This window comes from Cryptomeria japonica, chromosome 4 (genome assembly GCF_030272615.1).
Source record: "Cryptomeria japonica chromosome 4, Sugi_1.0, whole genome shotgun sequence".
Taxonomy (NCBI): Eukaryota; Viridiplantae; Streptophyta; class Pinopsida; order Cupressales; family Cupressaceae; genus Cryptomeria; species Cryptomeria japonica.
Window position 1 is genome coordinate 626,884,542 of NC_081408.1, and position 24,416 is coordinate 626,908,957.

The following is a 24,416-nucleotide window of genomic DNA, read 5'->3' on the forward strand; positions in this document are numbered from 1 at the left end:
GTGAGAAAAATGTAAAAGAAGAACGGTCAGTAGAAAATCTAAAACTGTGCAAGGCACTTTAAGTATGCTCTCAAAAGGCTTTTTTGTTCGGTGCATCTTTAATACTTTTCAAAAAATATTGAGAATAATGTAATATGCTTATATAAGCCTCTCTAGGGTCTTATTATTGGAGTCGTCGTAATGGCAAGAACTCCAAACAACTTCCAGAACCATAAAAATCTCAGTCTCTATCCAAACAAATGTATAGAATAAGAGGCAAATGGTGTATCCACAATAAAATGCATGAAAAGATAAACAGTGGGTTTCCCTTGAAAAGTTGTGATCTAATAATTTTAGAAAACTGACAGTTCATCAGAAAATCGTTGAACATATTAAACATCCTGCTTTATTATGTATTTAGTTGTACTTTTTTACGAGTTGTGAATTTTTCATGTAGATTAGGTAACCGTAAAGAACATTCAAGATTTATAAAGCAGATGATTGGTAGAAGTAGTTTAATTCCCCAAGCAAAACATAATTGTTTCTTTCTGACAAATGTTTTTATCATCTTTTTTGCTTTGGGTTCAACAAAGATCTTTTTGTGTGATGAAAACCAAAATACATTTTCAAAATATATCTGCAAAGATGATCACTTATTTTGTTCAACCTGTTTGGAGAGCCCATACGAAGGAGAATGGAATGCATTTTCATAATCATAAATCATTGTCGTCTTGTATTTTTTGTCTACTAATTTTTAACTATCTTGTCCTCTCTATGTCTATTTTTGTCTTTGCTATTCAGAAGATCAAGAAACATAAGATTCATCGTGTACGTTATGAGGAGCGTACGAAAGCGAAGACTGAGGATCTTGCAGGGCAGTTGGCTATCCAAACTTCTGTGCCAGTATATGATTTCCCTCTGCAGCCATTTACTCCTCCTTTTGCTTCATTTTTGCCTGGGGTTCATCCAATATGTGACATGGTTACTTCTATTAAAACAGGCGAGGCCATTACACAAAATTCTGATAGTCTACCGAGCATTTGCAATGATACAAGTTGTAAAGTTGATATCAAAGTGCACATCCCAAGGAAGAGAGTTCGTATAGGACCAGAATTTCAGGCCAAAGTACCTGTTTGGGATGGCCCACTAAAGAAGTCACCACAATTGATAGGGAATGGAGATTCTAGTTTTGAGCACTACATGGATGATTCTAGGTGGCTCCTTCCACCAATTTGGCCCATGGAATACAGTGATGTGGTGGTTAACAAGGAGAGAATTGGAAAAGGGAGGTCTGATGGCTGCTTTTGTGCTTTGCAAGGCTCTATAGAATGTGTAAAGTTGCATATTAAAGATGAAAGAGAGAAACTCAAGAAAGAACTTGGTGTTTCTTTTTCGGACTGGAGATTTGAGGATATGGGTGATACTGTTTCAGAAAAGTGGAGTGAAGAAGAGAAGCAAAAGTTTTCGGCTTTGGTGAGATTAAATCCTGCCTCTCTGGAAAAGAATTTCTGGAACTACCTTCCAACATGCTTACCTGCGAAAAAGATTGAAGACCTGGTTAGCTATTATTTTAATGTTTTTGTTTTAACACGTAGAGGCACACAGAACAGAGTTGAACCTTATAATATAGACAGTGATGATGACGAATCTGAGGTAGCCACTGCTGAAAATGGAAATGTAAAAACACTGAAACATATAGGAAGCATAAATAAGGTTGGCATGTTTAATTTTGATAATTCAGAAAAAAAATCTGGTAGTCAGGCTTGTTGTATGAGTAGTACCAGTTTTAGTTGGAAAAGATTGTCAACATGTGGGGAAGGTACCATAATGCTACCTCATTTAGAAGATGACAATTCCATTCATGTTCAGAAGCAGCACGGAATGGTTCCTCTGAACTACAATATGGAATACCTACAGACATTGCAGGAAAACGATTTTCAGGGTGTTGTTACTGTAGAGAAACTTTAACTAGATTGCCATATAAGGTTATCATAATCAGCATAAATGGCTTAATAGGGAAAATCAGGAACTACAGAGGAGATAGTGACACTAAAGTTCATGGGTCTACCCCTGGGTTTTTGCCATTTGAAAGCTTAAAAAGGATCTTGTATACATTATTTGGGAATATGCAGAAGATTGATGGTTTGATAGTAATGGGCTGACTAAGTTCTGCTTTGGTTGAAGGAATTCTTGATTTCTAAATGCTTTCAGCCAGCTCATTTTGGAAATTTCCTTGAGATGACAAGTGATATCTCAAAGCCACTCGCCAAAAGAAATTACTTACTGGTGTCTTCACATTTGATGGGGAAGATAATTGGAATGGGTCATATTTTTATAGCTTCTGGAATTTCTCATGATTCTCAGGTCAGAAACTGTTTTTTATCAAGATATTTAAGTTATATCTGCAAAAAAATTTGACCATGGGATCTATAATTTGAAAACATCCAAATATTTTAGTTTCTTTGAGAAGCATAGAGAATTGCTCTCTCTTCTATTCAAGAAAATATTGTGTATTTATATGGATAAAATGATGCTTCCAGAAGTGCAATTGAAATCAATTCCTAATGTATATCTAAAGTTCTCATCTTTCATTTCCTGCAGCGGGGTTACTTGCATCGAGCAGAATTGATGAGATGTGAGATGTTAACGGACAGTGATGACAGCCATATGATGAGTTGTTTCATTCCATGCGTTTGGATACTATTCCTGCATTATATATGTTTCATTACAACCAAAGTTCTGGTGCATGTCCATATTTATTTTGTTACCGTTGTGCTTTTGTCAGCATCAGTGTTGCAGCATACATTGGATTCTTTTTAAAAGGTTGTACCTCTTGAAAGGTCAACTGCTATTTTATATTTATCCATTGACTTTTTGTCTTTGTTGTAGTCCATGGCTGTCCTTAGTGAGGAACAGGTTCCCTCCCAAATCATTATATTTGTTCCAAGATGAATAGCTAATCAATCAACTATTTTAAACATATCAATGTGGTGACATGCTCCAGTACATTATGTTACTTCCCATTATTCGCGAATTTCTTAAATCTTTTAAATAGTGTCAAGAGTTGATTAGATGGATTTGCAAAGATTGCAGTCAATGGCTGTCCTTAGGCTGGGGTCCCATGGAGGGGGCTTCCTAAAAAAAGAGCAGGAGTTGTTAGAGAGTTTTTAGGAATATGTTAAAGCTGGTGGTCTCATGAATTATATATTGTAAAACAGCTTAAAAATTTACAAGGTTAAAAAGTAGGGTCTCTATTTTTTTTTTAAGAAAAGATTCCAAATAACCCCTGCCTTAGTGAGGAACAGATTCCCTCCCAAATTATATGTGTTCCAAGATGAATAGCTAATCAATCAACTCTTTAAAACATATCTAAAATCAATGGACCGGTTTATCACTAAAAAGCAACGTCTCTCTCATCGTTGCGAATAATGGGAAGCAACATAATGTACTGGAGCATGTCACCACATTGATGATGCAAACAGGGGTAAAAAATTCGACATCCTCGTACAATTTAAAAAAAAATATAAGTAATAATTTTTTTTTTAATATATAAATAATAAATTTAAAAATAAATAATATTATATTAAATTTGAATAAATTATAATAAATTTTAAAATATTATAATATAAATATGTTTGAAATGTTAACTTAAATAATATTAAAATTAAATAATAAATATGTTATTATTTAAAAATCTAATTTAAATTTATTATAAATAAAATAAATTAACGAATGACATGGTTAAAATCATAAAATATTAAGTTACTAAATTTTATTTGAAAAAACAAAAGGTTAAAATAAAAACAAAACTTAAAAAATTAAAGGCCTGTTTGCAAAAAGCTCTAACGAGACGAGGTCAACTCGATAGGAGGAGGAGCACGCCAGCACAACCTATAGGAAAAACCGCGACGCGAAGGAAAGAATGGAAATAATCGAATCGTTACGCGTCAATGTTCCTCTGTACGCAATATTTCAAAGCTCAACCCGCTCCACATTTAGGGTTTTTTATTGACGGGCAGAAATGAAAAAACTTCGACCTTTAGTCGTACGAATGTAAGGTGAATTTGAACGAACTTTTAATCACGTTTTGGAGTTGAAATTCAGTGAACTCTGTGACTTAGGCTTGCGTTACCTCCAGCTTGATGCTCTATGATTAAATTGTGTAATTAGCGCAATTGTTACTATTTGGTTTGAAGTAAAGTCATTTATAATGCATATGATGTAGGAGTGTCTCTGGTCCAAAGACAATATTGTATCAATCAAAAATAGTTTTTTTTTAAAGGTTCGAGTGTCCCTGGTCCAAAGACAATCTTGTATCAACAAAAAATAGTTATGTTTGTTTGTTTTTTTTTTTTTTTTTTTAAGGGTTTGTTTGTGTATTTAAAGTTCATGTTTGTCCTTTTTAATGTATGTTCATAAAGGCTTGGAGATGCTATTATATTAATGTGAAGGGGTTTGGTTATGGTAGTAGTACTTGGTAGCTCAAAATTTTGATTCAGACTTGGGACTCGACATGGACTCGCAAAAAAACTCTTGTTTTTGTCTCCTATCAATTGCAGGCTAAAGAAAAGAGTCTCCCCTTTGCACCTTTGTAGGCCTTGAACAGATAGATCAAACATAGAAAATTAATTATTATGTATCTAAAATGGATGTTTCTAAAGAGTCAACATTGCTAGATTCATAAATAAGATATAGCAAATTTCAGCTCTAACTCATTAAGAACCGTCTCTCAACTCAACTCACTATCTGGCACTGTCTTATCCATCCATGCAATAACCCCTGTCATGATCTTATCAACCTTAAATGTATCAAAGAAGTAGAATTTTGGGTTCAAGTAGTAGGCCAAGGCATGTATCAATTGGTGGAGTTGGTTTGTCCATCTACGACCAATGATGCACCAAATGGTTTCATATATATATATATATATATTTTGTTTCTGTCATAGCAATGCAATATGGCTTCTTAGACCCTATCTGTGACCTCGTAAAATAAATCCATTGGCATGCCCTCTCCATCCACCAAGCAAAGAACCTTGACCAAATGTTCGGTTAGTTAAAAATTGAAAACTAATTTTAAATTATTACAAAATTAATGCCTAAAAACACAACAAATAGATTATTTTGTATGAAGTTTATTTTTGTATTTGTTACTTACACTAATCAACTCTTCTATTTTTTATGATTGTGTCATCAAACAATGTTCTTGTAGTCTTCTCACCTTAAACACTTTTGAAAAATGGAGACTCTAAACAAGCATTAGACACAAACATTTGCTTGAGATAAGGAATTGCAGCAAGAATGCTTTGTAAAGTGAGGGAATGGCTAACAAACTATGTCACTCCTGGTTGCACAAGGTCCTTGTTATTTGTACGTTTTCGCATCAAAGAAAGAACCCAAATATGGTTGTAGATAAATTTGGTAATCTGTTGAGCATCTTCAATCACACTTTTGACCTATCAAATCTTACCAATGTCCTCTAACAACAAACCCAAGCAATGTGCATCATAAGAAGTCCATGAAATAGTAAGATGCCTCTCCATAGGTAGTTTGGTTGTGGCTACATATGTAGTTGCATTGTTCATGATGATTTAGACAACATTCTCAACTCGAACCTTATAGATCACCCCATCTAATAGATTGCACAAAGTTTCAACATTTTTTACTTTGTGTGACATTTATAGACTTCAAGAACATTGACGTGCCATTAAAAACTGCTAAATAGTGAAGGAGGGTCCTATTTTGTCCATTTGTCCATCCATCAGATAAGATACTACAACCTTTTCTTTGTCATACTTTCTTTTGATCATCAACAAGTCGTAGATTTTTTATGGCTTCCTCTAACAATGACCCACTCAATTCTCTACTTGTTGGAGTCTTAAACCCCTTATTGACAATTGTTAATGCATTCACCAAACTTTTCCAATATAGGTTGTTTGCCACATTGAAGTATATATTATTATGGTACTAAAAATTTGTTGTTGACATCCTAGCCTCATGGTATTTTTCTTTATCCCAAGTGTCACCTTCAAGTGAAGGTTGTGCTCTTGTAAAATTGTGTAGAACAAAGAAACTTAGTGATGATGAAATTTGGCTATAAATAGAAAAAGAACCCTCAGGACTTTCACCAATAGATGAATGTGGATGACAAAAGCTAGGACTTGGGCCACCAAAGGTACCCATAGGCATAGAAATAGATACATTATGACTCATCACTACTGCTAGTGTTTATTTTGCCTTTTGCTTTCTTGCTTTTTCAAATCATACCTAGTAAGTAGGACATTCATCTCACTAACAATCTCTCAAAACAATGTAGGGCATATCTTCACATTTTGTCCAGGTATTTTAATCTATTAATTCAACATGTTATGCATTATTTGCATTAAGTACAAGTAACGTGACACTTGACATCTCTCGGTATCCCATACTTCCATGTAGGATCTTTTTCTACCACTTGTTTTTGTTGACCTTGAACCTAACATTGTTGTTTTCATATGAAAAAAATTGAAAAGGTTTTGCAAAAAATCAACAACAAGAAAAATGATAAGTATTCATTAAAAAAAAAAAAAATCCAAAAAATAAGCTAAAAATATTAGGAAACAAGGGATTAAAGGAAATGGATTTTTTTGAGAACGACATTTCCTTTAGTTTTCTATTTTATTTTATTTTAATTTTCAAATCAAGAAAAAAAAAAAAAAGAGAATAATAATTACTTGTGAGTATTTCAATCTTGAATGCTTGTCTTGCTTGCTCCTTCCCTTGCTATTTCAATGTTCAAACCTGAAGTGGACAGGTTTGAGCAAAAAAATGAAAAAAAGTGATTAGAATCGTAAATCAATCAGTTGTGATCTACTTATTTCTAATTAGGAATGACTTTTCTAGTAATATCACTAACTTGGGTAAAAGTGCTAACTTGGGTAAAAGTGCTAACTTTTACTACAATGGATGGAGTCAGGATCCTACAAGGGTAGAGGTAGAGGCCATATACCTCTAATATGTAGACTACTCTCCATTAGAGGTAATCACCAATGGATAGATCCCAAAGGCAAGCTTATTGACGCTCAAGATTAACAATAGTCAAGGAGTGTACTATATCAACAAACTATTAGCCATACCACATAGATAGCGAGATGCATTCTTGCAATAACATGTGGGCCTTAGAGCCAATGACATTTAGGTGATGGATACCCTATGTTACTCTAGAGGCCTAGATGGATTCTATTAGGAGCATGTGGGCCTTGGGGCCAACAACATGCTAGTGATGGATGTGCAATGTATGCTAGATGGTTGGATGGTTTTTTGATATTGGCATGTGGGCCTTAAGGCAAACATCATGTAATTGATGAACAAATTTGTTGCTTAGCAATCTATGTGATACACCAAATCCTCTTCCCTGTGGCTAATCGATGCACAAGACTAGAGAAAAGAATGTGACTTGCAATGTAGTGCATAATATACCAACTTTCCTTTTCTAACTGCATGTACCATGGGTAGGTGATAGTTATCCATTGCGTATGTATTAGTCTCTCACTATGTGAATGTTATTCATTGTATATATGTGACATATGTTGGAGCTAGTCATTCTGTATATGTGTGTTTTCTAGACTTGTCACTGTGTACTTATGATGTATGTTGAGATAATCATTGTGTATATGTGATGTATACTAAAGCTAGTCATTATGTATATGCTAGTCATTGTGTATATGTGACATGTTGGAGCTAGTCAATGTGTATTTATGATGTATGTTGGAGCTAGTCAGCTTGTATATATGTGATGTGTGCTTGAGTCACACTCTATGGAATCGAGGGATTATAGAAGGATATGAACCCTACATAATTGTGTATATTTGTACACTACTAAATGGCAAAGGGTTATCTTCTATTGTAATAGGACTAAGTTAATAGACTAATTTAATTAATTGTTAGGCTTTAAAGAGAGACAAGAGATCTCAAGCAATAGGACAAAATGAAGTCCCTCTAACACTTGAGTGTGAATTATAAATCCTTTGATTTCCCATGAGAGGATACGTGGGCAGGGACATCAAGAATCAATCCTTGATGCTTAGGTCTAGGCCTAGGAATGACCTTCACATCAAGAGTTTACCACTTTCGAGTGTAAGTATAAGTGGTGGCATAGAGTTGAGTTGTCACTAATATTTGATTGAAAAACTTATGGAGTTTTTAACTCTAAGCTATAACAAGATGCTTTGTTGATTAAGTTGGTACTTGTGAATTACAAAAAATTAGTAGCAATCGAAGGTGATTGTTACAATCCACATTTCCATAAAGAGGTTTGCAAATGTCCATGTCCACCAAAATGCAAATAAAAGTAGAGTGCCCCATGTAGGAAATTGTCAACTTTCAAGAAGCATCCAATAGAGTTGCCTATGACCTCATAACATGATACCTCCCAAAAATATAGAGGGAGGTTTATAAGTTCACCCCATATTGGATGCACATTTAATAGCTTAGTAAGAGGGTTAAAAGAGGTTGAACAAGGCTCGATGGAGAGAGTGTTTGCCCCAAGCCCACTTGATGCCCAACACCAAATTTTTGTCCTTAGAAGAGGCAAAGTTTTAGTTATTCTATTTATTTGTATGATATTTTTGGTATCATGATTGATTATATGTGATTTAATTGGAACATTCAGATTTAAAATCCTAAGAATATAGCGTGACATGAAAGTATCTTAAAGGTAACTATATTCTTATTTCTAGAGGTTTTGATAAATACATATGATACTTAAGTGTTTGCATCACTTCATTTTGATTAGGGTTAATGAATTATATTGTATAATATTTTCTTCTTTTAAAAAAAAGTAAATCCAACTTAGTTTGATGTTGTTTTATCTCATTGGAGAGCTAATTTTATTGATTTGTGATATCTTTTTGTCATGATTGATATATGTTGATTTGTGACATCTTTTGTGTTGGTTGATTTATGTTGACTTTTTGCATCTTCTATGTCATGGTTGATTAGTGATATCTTTTATGTCAGGGTTGATTGTATTTATATATGGCATCATTTTTGACATGGTTCTACTTGTGAGGTTAGGATTCCATCTAAAATGATAAGAGTATATGAGAGGTTTATCTCATGAGTTTCATTTGGAAAAAACAAAATGTGGTTTTATCCTATAATTTAGGACAGTTAACATATTGTTTTCTTTATTTGAGTTCCATTGTCTTGAAACATTGTTCCTTATATGAAATTTGTTTGAGATTTGAGCTTGCTCATCATGTTATAAATAGGACATCCCATAGGTTTTAGTTCTCTCATTAACAAAAGGTCCACATGCAATTCATGTTTTGATCGCTTTGTACCACTAGATCTACGAGACCGTTAAGTCATGTGATCCATTTTATTGGCAAATGTGTTGTTTTTATTTTGCGGTAAGTGTGCTTTGTGGTTGTTACATATAGTTAACATTATTGCCTTATGTGAGGTACTACTACTTGGGTATGTTGCATAGTTGGGAGATGGCCTCTCAATGCATTTTAGAGATTAGGTGTTTTTGTCACATTTATGGAGTTCTTTTGTGGTTTACTTATGTGTGTGCCATTTTTATTATGTTATAATTTGTGAAGTGGTTGTATTTTATTTTTATTTTTGTACTAGCTTTGTATGTTTTCTTTTGTGTGTGCTTGCACATTTGAATTATTGATATTGGTATGTTTGGATACTTGTGTAAGATGGATGTAATATGGGATGCATGTAGTCATACATTGAGCATGTGCTCCTAGAAGGGCATATAGAATCACATGAAGATAGTTTTCATAGTAAGGGATGTGAATAACTATTCTTTTTGATGTTATATGTGGTCAAATTTTATAAGAATGAAAATGCTTGTGGTTTTTGTTGATCTTCATATTTTAGCTTGTTCATGTACTTGCATTCACGTGTTTATTAGATGCTAGAAACTGTGATACGAAAATTAGCTGTTTTGAAATGACTATTTGAGATTTGTCTATTATTTTGAATGTGCACTATGAAACATAATTCATGTAATTAAATGTTTTTCATATATGATTTCATGTGTATGATATGTGTTAATAAAGGGATGGACTATAAAAGATAATAATTAATATTTTAATGTACATCTTTGGATTGTGGATGTTGTTTCTTCACCTTGGGTGATGGATGGGGAGGGAAGGGGCAACTTCATGGTGGGTTTAATTTTTTATTTGATTAGCAACAAGAGCATGGGATCTTGGAGGATTAGCTTAGAGTTGACCTTAAACTATTTTGTATACTATTTATAGTGCACATTATTTATTTATTTATTTTATCATGAATGAGGTTTGTAGTTTTTACCCCTTGCCTTGGTTATAAAATTATGTTACCTTTATTATTAAGTACTAAACATGTACCTATGAGACTTTCATATTATTGCAATGTGTTTAAGATGCACTTCCTTATTGTACTAGTGGGAGTTATATACTGTGTGGACTCATTGGGTATTACTTGCATGCCTTGCACATTGTTGTGATATTATAAAATATATATTAATGGAAGAACTTAAAATTTTATCATTTACCATTTTGTTAGCATTGGGATATTTATTTTGGTTAATGCTTAAAAAAATTGAGGTCACAATTTTTAGACTATTATAATTGCCCATAGTATAATTTGGCATTATGTGATAGTAGATTGTAATGAATCATTTAAGGAGTCACATTGAGAAGAAAAGACATGAAGGCACAAACAATTTTGTATTGCAAAAGAACATTGAAGGAGGAAGGAGATGTGTTTCAAAGTTCAATATATGTTGGGTAGGAAGTAGTAAAAGTAGAAGTGATAGATATAGAGTGGCAAATAGAATTAAAGTGAATTATTGAAGTTGGGAAAGGTAAATGTGAATAAAATGTTGAAGTAGATTGGTTGTAATATGTTAAAGCATTTTTAGCTATGAGTTGTTATTTATAACTAGTTATGATTTTTTGTTTAATTTGCCTAAGTTCACTTAGGAGTGCTTGCTTCTAGTTGCTTTAGTTGTGCACCTAGTTCAACTTTGATGTATAATGAATTTTAAAATAAGATGTGTCCTTGATGTAATTCAAGATACGTTTGGAAGTCTTCCAATGACTCTAGGATTGTTGGCTTCACTAACTCAGATTGGGGTGGTGATTTTAATGATTGAAAGTCTACTTCTGGCTTTGTTTTTTTGTCTTGGTTTCAACCCCATTGCATGGTCTTGCAAGAAGCAGTTTTCAATTGCATTATTATCTTCATTTTTTGCTAGCCAAGAGGTTATGTGGCTTTGTTAGTTGTTGATAGAGTTTGGTTTTCCTCTTGATGGTCCCACTACTCTTTGATGTGACAATCAAAGTGCTATTCACATTTCTTGCAACAAAGTGGAGCATCAGTGGACTAAGCACATTGAGATCCACATGCACTTGATTTGACAGTTGATTAAGGACAGTATTTTCAACTTGGATTACATACCTATAGAGGAATAGGTTGTAGACATCTACACTAAGCCCTTGGCATCCCCATGTTATCTTTAGTTATGTTGATGCTTGGGGTGAAGGAAATTGTCCTTGCAAGATATATCTAAGGCCTTCCTTCCTTTTATTTCCATTTCATGTTTTTTTTCATGTATTGCATCTCTTGCTTTTGGAGGGGTTTTTTCCCACATGGTTTTTCTCCGCTTAGAGAGACTTCAATGGTTTGTACACGAGTACCTGACAAGCCTTTTGTTACTAAGATCCATTTCTGCATTTACTATTTTTTTAATTCACCCTAAGTTTCACTAAGGGGGGGTGTTAGAACATTTTTAGCTATTAGTTTCTTTTTTACAACTAGTTATGCTTTTGTTCTTATGTTCACTTAGGAGTTATTTCTTCTAGTTGCTTTATTTGAGCACCTAGTTTATCTTTTGTGCATATAGTTCAGCTAGAGTTGAGCTTTTTTTAGCTCCTCATGCTTGCACTTTAGTTCTCCTAAATTTAGCTTACAACATTTTTGTGCTTTCTTTATAAGGACCTCATTATACAATTGTAATTCATTATGTATTATTTTCTAATGATTAATATAGCATTCATTTGTGCAACTCTCGTTTGTGGAAGGTGTTTTTTGTTTCATCTTGCAGGTGCTTGCGTTGCAAAATTCAACATAATATAGAATGTAAGGGCCTTCGCTACTAGATAATATGAAGAAATAGTTGGAGGAGGTGGTTGGACTATGATTGATAAAGATCTACTTAGGAAATGATGGTGTTGGCCAAAAGTAAATGGAGGACATCTTATTTAGATAAGCATTAGAAGATGTGAAGAAGAGACACATTCATTTGACGCTATAGGAAATCTTATGTCACCCAAATATACTTTTTCTTTACCTTATTATGTTTGTTTTGTAGTTTTTTTTAGTGCATTTAGAGTATGTGTTTTTGTTTTCTCTTATATTTTCCTTGAGGCTTGGAGATCATAATACATTAATGTGAAGTGGTTTGGATATGGCAATTTTGTTGCAGCATTCATTAAAGGGTCTTATCAGACATCTCTCACCATGTTGACTATCTGAGTTGTGTGGTTGCAAATCAATCATGTTTCGATCTCAACCTTTGTATGAGACTTGGCTTGGATATATTTGTTTTATCATTCAATTGTCACTTTCAATAAAGTTTATTTTTAGATATTCAAATTTCTATTTTAAGGATGGATACTTAATTGTGCCTAGTCTTTTAATTCACTTTTCAAATCTTTCTATTTTTGTATTCATGCCATGTTAAGAGATCATTGAACAATTTGATTCTTGCATTTTTGTTTCAGTTTGGTTCTAGAATCTTTGTGAGCAAGTTGGATCAATCAAAAAGAAGAAAAAATAGTCAATTTATCCCAAACTTTTTGTTCCTATTTTGATCCACCTCGAGTGGACAGGCTTAGATATCTAATGGTGAGCCAAATTTAAAGGGCATCCTGACTCATAAGACACTATAATGAATTTTGTTTAGACTAAGATCTGTATAAATACACATATGAAAATGCATGTAAATAATCTTTTGAACCTTAAAACATCTACAAGTAAATTATAAGAGATCATTATGATCTATACTTTTTATTTTTTAACCAAAAGTGGCAAGCCACTGATATATATATATATATATATATATAAGAAAACCGATTCAAGAGCTCAATAGGGAAATAACCAGGAAGAAAACCCTATATCCTTGCTCATATACAGTGACGAAGAAAGAAGGAGGCTATGAGAAGAAGCCACCCAATCTGGAGAGATAAATAGGGACTTCCCATAGCATAAGTCTCTTAGGGGCCAAAAAGAGGGTAACCGGTTGGAACGAGACCAAAGGAAACTAAAAATAAACAAACCCCTTAATCGGTTACCGTGGCGACCGAGGAACGTGAATCGGATTGTCTGAGCACTGAAGATTTGCGCCAACCAGTTTCCCATTATGTTGTACTGATGCTTTGATACCGGTATGATGTTCTTATGACCGGTTCATAAAAAAGAGAAGCCTCTAATATCGGTGCTAGTCGACAAGAAAAGAAGATGACTCCTCTACCGGTTCGGTTGCCATTAGATCTGACAAAAAAGAGCATTTTTTGGGTAACAAAAAACAAAACCGGAATAACTTTACTCATTCATGACGGTGTCTTCCTGGGGCTGAATTGCAGGGGCATCGAAAACGGGCAGAAAGGAAGTAGTCCATCCCGTGACTTCATCTTGTGCCGGTACGTTCAGGTCTGGAACCCTATTTGTAGTCCGACCCCTTTCCATGGGTTGTGATGTTTGCAAAAAGGGGTCAACATTTTCTAATTCCAGGATTTCCATTAGAGCCCCAACTTTAATTTTGACTCTATGTATAGTGTGGTCATCCAATTGTTTGCCAAATTGATGCAAGCCGTTCTTCACATGGCGAAATTTTTTCCTTTCTAGGGAATGCTTTATTCGGTCATAGAGTACCATGTAAGCATGGCTAGATTGAATAAAATGACGTGGAAAGAGGCCCCCAAGGAGATCCGACCCTTGCCATAGATTGTATTTTCCAGGGCTTCATGGAACGGGGTCTGGGGAAGAACATCTTGTCTTACCAACTCGAAGAAAACTAAATCCAGTAGAGGAATAGATTGCAAGAGATCTAGAGCATTTGACAGAAAGGAACTAAGAAGTTGATGAGGATACAAAATCCTTTTGGCTTGCGGGGATAACATCTCCTCACTGATGAAGTCTTTGACAACTCTTCTCAATTGTGGATTGTGTAACAAAAAAAGTTGGTCAAGGTCCCTATCATTGATATGTCCATGAAAAGCCGCCGAAGGTTTTGGAATTTTCACTGAAATCCGATCGTTCCATGGCATATACTCCCAGTGAATTTGCCTGGATCCTCCACAAGAACCATTTTCCATATTGTAGAGCACTGTGATACTTCAAAAATTTGAATTTTTGAAAATTTTGACTAAGAATTGTGTGTGTAATTTTCAAAAATTTCGGCTGAGAACTGTGTGTGCGCGAGTAGGTTGGTTCCATTTATAAACAAAAATACCATCTCAAAGTGCAATAAATGATCAAATTTTAGGATCATGTTTGCGATCCTTGCATTAATTTTGTGACCGTAATATAGTTGAGGGGATGTGTGAGGCTTAAGTATGTTTTACCCCGTGTGAAGTGACGAATTGAGAATCCTCGGGTACTTCGCACTAAAGTTCCATACATGTCATCTACAAAATGCATTAAAAGCATAAATGCAAGTGTCCTGTCAACCTTCTTGTTCACCGGCACCAGTTATGTGCTTGCATGCAAGTATGTAATAGGAAGTAGTTGGTGATAAGAGTGTTGTACTTTCCTTTTGTACTAATTCGAGCAATTTGGGAAAAGAAGACAATTTAGAAGGAATTGCAATCGACTCCATGGAAATGTCATCGCAACCCATGTTTGCTAACAAGTCAGCAACAAAGTTTCCCTCTCTTAGTGTGTGACTGACAGAGTAATCTGAAAAAGTGTTGAGAGGATCCAAGGTATGCTTTAGGACATAAGATAGCTGCCAGGTCTTAGATCTTTTCAAGGTAATTGAGTTCATAATGACTAAAGAATCCCCTTCTATGTGTATGTTGGAGAGGCCACACTTCCTTGCTAGTACCAGACTGGTTAGTAAAGCATTTGTTTCTGCCAAGTCATTCGTACCCGGAGGGATGGGTGAAGCTTGGAAAGCACACATTTTGCCAAAATGATCTTGTATGCAAAGTCCAATTCCCGATTTCCCTAGATTTCCACGAGAAGAGTCGTCAAAGTTGATCTTAAAAAAATTTGGAGTTGGGGGTGTCCATTTTATGGACGACCTATCTTTCACATGGATTGAAGACCAGTACGGGGGAATCCTTATTGGCAAAATAATACCGTGCTAGGATTTTGCAATTTCCTTGTCCCACCGGGTAAATGACTGGATGTCCTTGGAATTTGTGAGATAAGAGTTAATGATTTCCGCAATCGAGTTTTCCAATTTGATCAAAACTTGATCCAGAGAAGAGGATGTCTTTCTAAAGATTCTTTTGTTCCTCTCCCACCAAATTGCCCAAATAATGTGAGTAGGAGCACATTTCCAAATACCTGAAAAGGTTGATGTAGAGAATAAAAGAGGCTAGGAGTTAAACATATCCCATAGTGATTTCAGAAAGGGCAACATGAGTTGGAGTTTACTCATGATGAAGGACCAACATTGGAAGGCAAAAGAGCAGTGTAAAAATAAATGATCAACTGATTCTTCCTCTAAGTCACAAAATACACAATTAAAATCTTGTGTTATGCCTAGTTTTACTAATATCTCTGTTGTTAAGATTCTTTTATTTAGTGTTAGCCACACAAAACAACCTTTTGGTAAGATAGTGTCATTCCAACAGAAGGAGTATGCTTGACTGCTTGCCTTACTGCTCCAACCCTGCTGCAAGGCATTGTAAGCTTCTTTGATTGAATATTGTCCTAATTTTGCAGCTGCCCAAATTAACACATCATCTCTGTTAGACATGATAACTGTTCTATTCAATAAAATGTTGGCCAATGAGGAAGCTTGTTGGAGGGGTATTGGGAGAAGAGTAGGATCTTTCCAGATTATTTTCCCTGAAAATATTTCTACAATAGACACATAGTCACTCAATTTTATACCCCAATGGGCTATGGTTGTATCCATAATGTTTACCATGTTATCTAATTGAGCAATAGGAGGATGCCCACACCATGAGTCTGTCCAGAAGTTAGCATTGAGACCATTATTGATTTCCCATGAAACATACTTGGATATTAGATTCCTTGAATCCATCATGAAGTTCCAAATAACAGATCCCTTTGGAGGGTCTAAAAGTGTCAATACTCTTGATGGTTGAGTGTTGTCCAAATATTTAGCTTGCATAATCTGACACCATTTGGAGACCGGGTTAGTGTACATTTTCCAAATCAATTTCCCTCCAAAGGCCCTGTTGCAGTGCTTCAAATTGTGAAGTCCCACTCCCCCTTGGGATTTTTGGCATGACATATTTTCCAGAGAGGTTAAGGGGATTTTCCTTTCATTTGTCATATTACTATTCCATAGAAAATCTCTAATGAGTTTCTGCAGTTGTTGGATGACAGATGAGGGAGCCTTGAGGACATACATGTAATAGTTCGGTATTGCTATTAGCACTGACTTGATAAGAAGGATTCTACTTGATAGTGAAAGCCACCTTACTTTCCAAGCTGAGATTCATGCTTGAATTCTACCAATGACAACAGACCAATAGGATGGTTTGTTTGATCCCATAAAAAAGGGAATGCCAAGGTAGGAGGATGGCAATTGGTCCGTTGAGAAGCCCAAAGTCTTGCATATTCTTAGTGATAAGATTGAAGGTGTGTTGAAAATGAAAATCTTAGACTTGGCAGCATTAATTTTCTGACCCGAAGCAGAAGAATAGATATCCAGTGTTTTCTTGATGAGCTTGGCTTCTTTAAGAGAAGACTTACCAAATAACAATCTGTCATCAGTGAAGAGAAAATGAGTTATTGTTGTTGAAGTATCTGGAAGGGTGACCCCAAGCCAAATCCCATTTGAGGATTGAAAATTGATGTATCTGCTCAAAGCATCTGCCATGAGAATGAAGAGAAAGGGTGACATAGGGTTGCCTTGTCTTATCCCCTGTGTACCCTGAAAAAACCCTGAAGGATGACCATTTATTAGAATAGAGAAATGTGTGCCCGAGATACAATTTTTGATCCATTTGCACCATTTGTTTGAGAAACCAAATTTTGATAATACTTTGAAGAGGAACTCCCACTTGACCAGGTCGTATGCTTTCATCATATCAAGTTTGATAACAAAATTTTCTTGTTGGCTCTCATGGACAGAGTGTAAAACCTCATGCACGACTAGGGCTCCTTCCATAGTCTCCCTACCCGAGACAAAACCCCCTTGTTCTTGTGAGATGATCCTTGGTATGAGGAAGTGCATTCTAAGGTAAATGGCCTTAGTTACAATCTTATATATTGTGTTACAAAGAGAAATGGGTCTGAACTCTGCGAATGAAGAAGGGGAAGGGGTTTTTGGGATAAGAACAATATTTGTTGCATTAAAAGCTTTCAACATAGCTCCCCTTTTCCTGGATTCTTCCATTACCTCTAAGAGGTTAAAACCAATCACATCCCAACACTTTTGAAAGAAGAGGGCGGTGAACCCATCCGGACTCGGGGCTTTATCTGGGGAAAGGGAAAATACCACTTTGTGGACTTCCTCCAAAGTGAAGGGGGCCAGAAGGGCTCTGTTAGTCTAGTCAGAAATTAGAGGTGGAATAGATTGTAGTAGAAGCTCAGCATTGTCCTTCCAAGAAGGATCTAAATTAGACTGTGGTGGGGCTAGGAGATTCTTAAAGAACTTTACACCTTGATCTTGGATATCTGCTAAATTTTTTATCAGTTCCCCTGAGTCCTCATGTTTGATTGAGAATATAAAGTTAGATGCTTTCCTTTGTTTTGTGGAGGCATGAAAGAATTTTGTGTTCTTATCTCCTTGTTGCAGCCAGAGCTCTCTTGATTTTTGTCTCCAGTACTCTTCTTCTCTCTTACAGAACTCTTCCCATTCATTTTGAAGGCCCTTTTGTGTAGAGTGGAGGAGTTGATCCAAACCATTGGAAATTATGTTTTGATTAACTTCTTCTAGTTGTTGAGCAATGATTTTTTTTGGGGCAAAAACTTTCTTAAAAATCTTTTTGTTCCATTCCTTAGCCTGGATCTTAATAAACTGAAGTTTCTTAAAAAATTGGAACATCTTCGTTCCTCTACATGTAGGGGCAGATACCCACCATTGTCTTAATAAAGCTTGAAAAATGTGGGTGTCTAAACCACATGCGCTCAAACTTGAAGGAGGAGCCATAAACCGGCATGGGGTTCTATTTTTGCCATTCCAGGATAATTTGGACTGGGAAGTGATCTGATTCAGAAATGGGGAGAATGTCTGGATGATAACTGACCTGATTGAGGTGCCATTCCAAAGGAATAAAAAACCTCTCGAGTCTCTTTGCAATCTGAAGGAATCCTAATCTCCCGTTAGTCCAAGTAAAGAGACCATTATTGGTAAAAACATCGAATAAGTTGTTTTTAATGGTGAAGCTAAGAAAATCTTGCATAGATCATGGGGATGGGCAGATTCCTCCTTGCTTTTCCTTATGAGACAAGATTGCATTAAAGTCTCCTCCAATGATGAAGTTATGTGCTTCCTCTTGTTGGAGTAGAAGAGTTAGCTTGCCCCATAGGTCTTTCTTTTCCGGAGTGGGGATGGGGCCATAAATATTAAATACCGTGAAGGTCATGTCATAGCATATTGCTTTCAACATTTGTCAATTAGGATCTTGATCTAATAAGTGAACTTGGACATTTTTTAAGGATTCCATAGTGTAAGCAATCCGCCCGAGACCCCGACACCTTGCATGTGGGCCGATCCAAATTGTGTCCATTTAGCCACTGTTTTGTGATACATTTCCTGTGATAGCTTCGTTTCTTGGATTAAAAAGATGTTCACCTTTGAAGAATCAAGGTGAGATTTTATTCTCCCTCTTTTGTCAGGGGCATTAATGCCCCTAACATTCCAGGAAATCATTTTCATTGTGAAGAGGGAGTGCCTTTTGCACTCCTTGTAATTCTTTTTTATACTTTAAATTTCCCGTCTAAGGTGCTCTGTACACCTGCCTCTATTTCTTCTTGAATTTTCACAGAGTTTGGTTTTCTACCTCTCTTTTTGGGGGTGGTGAAGCCATCTGATTTCAAACTAGGGCTCTGTTCAATCGATAAGGATTGTGCATAGTCAAAAGTAATTTTTTTTCCCTCACCATCTTGTGAAGGGGTTTCCACTCCTTCCTGCCTAATTTCTGAGGGGAGTTCCCCTTTATCTGAGATGTCAGGAGATGAAGCACCTTACCTTGTTTCTCGTAAGGGACACATTACATTTGTCATACTAACACCTTCCTCTTTTGCAATTTCCTCAATCATAGTGGCAGCTAGAGTGGACATGATATCATTTGCTATTTCTTGGATATGAACCTCCTTACTTGAGATAGCTATCCCTGAAACTAATAAGCTCTGAATTAAATTCTGGATATCGATCTGGGATTCATTGAACATTTGGTCCCAAACTATAGCTTCTCTGTCATCAGATGTTTTGTCACATAATTGGAGAACAGATGTAGCTATGGAGGCAAATTTATAGCTAGAAAGGATCCAATTATACGTGATAAAAAAAGGGTCAGCTGATTAATCCATTGAACATAGGATGGTTCAAAGGCATTCTGAGGTTCAGGGGGATCATTACGAGGTTGTACATGATCGGAAACCAGAACTACCTCATGCTGGAGGGCAGGACATAGAAGAGGATCTGAGCAATGATATTTACAGACTGAAAGCTCTGGGCGCTCATGACCACTACAGGAATTCGTGAAGTGGCCTAATTGTTGCTGATATTTACAGATGACCTCATCATTATCCAATGCGATGTCTTGATGCCACAAACCCCATTTTGATGAAATGGTTAAATGCTTTGGCAGGGTCTGTTTTGAGGTAAGGAGAAGACAGACCCTAACATCTCTCTAAACTATTTCAAAGGGTATAAGATTGTGAGCGACAAAGATGTCTAGTTGATTAGCCATGGTCTCCACAATATCTGGGTCTCTGTATTCCAAAGGCAAACCTGGAAGGGAATTCCAGTGGGGATAAAAACTGCAAAGATTAGCATCTGGTTTAAAGTTTGGAATCCAAGATAAGGTAAAAAGACTGGCCCCTTGACAAAACCAGCCTTTGTTTTTGTGTACTGCATCTCTATCTTTTGCTGAAGAGAATAGGGCTATAAAAAATTCTGTGTGACTATCGATGAAGAAAATATCACAAAGACCCGACCAGTGACTATTTGCCCATGAAAGCAGAGATTGAAGCAGGATTGAAGAACTAAACTTACCGATGAGAGCCAATTTCTAGAGAAGAGAGACCGATTGGGAGAGAACATGGTTCGAAAAGGATATCTTGACAGCGGAGGTGCCCTCAATCAGAGCCTGAGCGGGAGAGGAGTCTGTCTCTTTAATCTTTGCCAATTTTCTTTTCCACACAAAGTGCATTGGTATAGACTTTCCATGATCTCCTTGTTGATCTGCTCCAGTTTTCCCGTCAACAAAGCCATCTTTGAGAGGGCGCTAGTGAGGGACAGAAGGGGATGTTTCACAAATGTCAAAAATCAGTTGTTTCTTTTGGAGTTTGTTCGGAATGGAGGCTTTCTAACAGGATTTTGAAAAAAATTTCCCGCCCAAATGAATTTTGAATTTTTTTTCCCTCCCAAAAGAATTTTAAATTTTTTTTCCCACCTGAATGAAGGTGGACGGTGGCCTGGGTGTCCCCTGAGGATCATACGTGCCCCATGGTTGAGAGAAGCTCCCTGGACGTAGGTGTTGGAGTTCAAACGATTCTGAAGATTACCAACTGCTTTATAGGGATGGGAGTGAGAAGAGTGGGTCGGATGAGCAAGAGGATTATTGAAAAAAGTGTCGGGGCTATCTAGCTGATCTTGAAGACATGCGAAACGATTTAACCATCAATTTCCTAAAGGTAAATCTGAAACTGGTTTGATGTAAAGTTTGTCCCAGAAGATTTTGACAAAAGGGTTAATGTCAAATTTTGAATATTGGCCAGAACGAGGGACATCCTTTGATTGTCCTTGGCGAGGCTGATGGGGGACATTGAAACCTTGCCACCATCTACTGTTCTCTACGACCCTTCTTTGAGGCCTTGCCCCGCCTTGCCATGGGACACTGCCATCTTGCCGCCATCTTCCATTCCTTGGGACCCTATTATGAGCCCTAATAAAAATTGGGTCTCCTCCCACCTTGTTCTGAAAACCCAAAAAATTTGAACCTCTGCCCATTTCCTCATTATGATCTATACTTATTTGACCATACATCATTTTATATAAGTTAAATTTTAATCATCAATTGAGAATCTTGTGTTTCCATTTAAATTTGTGTCTATTATTTTGTTATTATGTCGCCTAATTTAATAATTCTCAGACCTTTACATTAGTCCATTATACCTTTACTTAACCTTTAAGGCTTGGTTGAGTCGACAAGTATTGGACTTGTGGATGGGTGGAAATAATTTGATTGATTTGACTACTCTCCTCCCCTCATTGTTCGGTGGCATCACTACATGTGCTAAGGAAGATGGATAGTTGTTGATAAAATATCAACATAAACTTTGACGAGAAATTTTAATGTTCTTTTTCTTTTTTTGTGTTGGAACAACTAGTTGTAGATTATGAGAGATTTTGAATATGGCTGTGGTGAAGTCAAATTAAAAATTTAACTATTTTTTATTCTAGCCAAATCAAAATAAATGTTATTTATTGATAACCTCAACTTCTCCAACTTGATCAACTTTAACTATTGTTGCAAACCAATTTAACATTAGATCCACTTTCAAAAGATTTTTTCTTGTCACTTTTTGGTTTGGCTACTGATGGTGTGGGCGTTTTCCTTGGTTGTGGATTCATTCTCTTGTGTTCTTGTAGATGTTGATTTATGCATTTATTTTTTGGGCTTTGGGGGTCTATTGGTTATGGTGCAAGCCTTTTCTTCATGGTGTGATTGGCTTATGAACATTTTTACATATGATGACAATTATTTTATCTCTCCCTAATAATGGAAATTATTTTGGTTGTTAGATGGTTGATCTATGGATGTCATTAAAATTTCTTCATTCATTCATTTTGACATAGGGTATAGCATTCTTGATTTGTTTGACATTTGTGAATCTTGTGGTGGTCATAATGGTGTTAGGCCTTGCATAAATGTGTACAAGCAATTATGGCTCTCATAGTTGCAATTTTTCTACTCAAATTGGTGTTTCAAGATTGAGTTAGAGTTCCCCATGTTCTAGGGCAGCCATAACTAATTTAAGGCTTCTTCCCTGATCTATATATGAAAAAAATTGGCTCTTTACCTGTTCATAATCCTCCCCTATTATGGTTTGTAGATATGACATCATTGAAAGTGAACTTTTATTTTTGTAATGTCTTGGTCTAGAAATTAAATAATTTATGATATTTTCTTCTTAACTTAACAACTTGGTTCTAAATTCTCATGGAAACCTCTAATAGATGGCAAGATTGAGTTGTTTCCCTATGCTAGTGGGTTCTTCATAGTGATTTTGTCCCTTTAAAGGACAAGGACTTGGTGATTTGCAACAAGTTATAGATGTGGGAAGAGCACTCCCTCATGGCCAATCCTTAGTCCATCTCCTTCATAACCTCTCAATATTGGATCAATTGGATTAGGTTGCTAAATCTTCCTCTCTAGTTATGGGAAGGCTCCTGTTATGAGGTCATTGGCAATGAAATTGGTCAATCCTAAATGTTGATTCTATTACCTTCATGGGTCACTCTACATATGCTTATATTCTAGTGGACATATATGTCTTTGAGACTCTTCATTAAGATATTATTTTGATATTGGAGGCCTTGAACTCAACTACTTGATTATGAGGGTCTTCCTGTTAGATGTAGATGATGTTTTTACATTAACCACCTAGCTTCAAGTTCTTCATTCTACTAGTGCAAGGGTGTGATAATGTGGAGGCAAAATACCCACAATGATCACTTGACTTTTAACACTCGATTATGTGGTTGCAAGAGATGACTTTAAGGATTAGATTCCTCTTTCATCATAGTGGCATGAATGACCACCTTCTTTGAAACATAATTGAACTATGCCTTGATGAGGCTATGTATTTATTAATTAATTATTAATATAATGGGAGCTACCCACTAGAAAACAACTTACCAAAAAAGGGAAAGAGAAGGGATGAAGTCGTTTCTATTTAAAATTACATTTATTTTTTATATAAAATATTGGCTTTAAATTTAAATTCAAGTTAAAAAATTTATCATCTAATTTAGGTTTAAAACATTTTTGAAAATGAATTTTAGGAAAATGGGTTTTTACACTTTGCGCAAAGATAATTATTTTAATTATGTAAAATAATTTTTTTTTTGTGGCGCATCTTAGGAGACATGTTAAGCCAAATTGCATATTTATTTGGGTCCACTTATAAAGTTGTATCTAACATTAGTTAGATATTTTATTTGTAGGTTGCACATGAGAAAAATATTTAACCAGGAGAACTTAGTACCAAAAATTAAATGTTGACGTCAATGGTTTTGTGTATTCATAGTTTTATCTTACCATTTTGTTGTTTTGTCTGATTTTGAATCTGTAATTTAGCAAACAATTGTTTAGTGGTTGAAAACAGTTGGTTGACTTGTTAGGTAGTTTGGAATTAGCTGTCATTTGCATTGAGCTCTCTTATCGAGTGCATATCTGAAACATGTCATGGGATATGTGGTTGCATAGTTATCCATTATACTTGGACACATCAGAGGAGCTTGATGTTTTAGAAATATTCATGGGTATTAAGTGTAGTTGATATAAATTAGTGATGTAATGGATATGAGCTAATTCTTTTTATGTGATGCTTGGATGAATAGAAATGAATTAGGGCATGTCCTTTTATACAACACCCTAGTGTGCATTTTGAAATGTCTTGTGCTCAAGTCAGACAATGATGAATTGGGAAGGGGTCGCGTTGGGCTAAATTTAAACAAGAATGAACCAATTTTTTTTTTGTATCACATGAATAAATCAAATTCATCTTTGTGCTTGTAGATATGACTTGGGATAAGGAATTGATAATATGAAGATCAAGACCAGTCATTGGAGATGTGTGCAAATATAATTAATTTAGATTTATATTTGTCATTTTTTTATGTAGAAGCACAACACATTTGTGCACAAGGCAATGCATTAAAGACAACCTTACCAAAATGAGTCCAAAATAAACGAGAAAAATACAAGATATACTTTTTTCACCTTTAAAATAAACAAAAATCTACCAAAATATTAATAAATTAGGGAGTCATTCAAATTGTTCATTCAAATC

The 24,416-nt window shown here is 35.6% G+C and overlaps 1 protein-coding gene across 1 annotated transcript; it reads left to right on the top strand.

Annotated features, from left to right (window-relative positions):
* The first annotated feature begins 738 nt into the window (after positions 1-738).
* Positions 739-2,860, top strand: LOC131079048 (uncharacterized). The gene is made up of 2 exons (XM_059220008.1): positions 739-2,343; positions 2,581-2,860. The coding sequence occupies exon 1, from the start codon at positions 754-756 to the stop codon at positions 1,945-1,947; it is 1,194 nt and encodes a 397-aa protein (XP_059075991.1). The 5' UTR covers positions 739-753; the 3' UTR covers positions 1,948-2,343; positions 2,581-2,860.
* Positions 2,861-24,416: the final 21,556 nt, after the last annotated feature.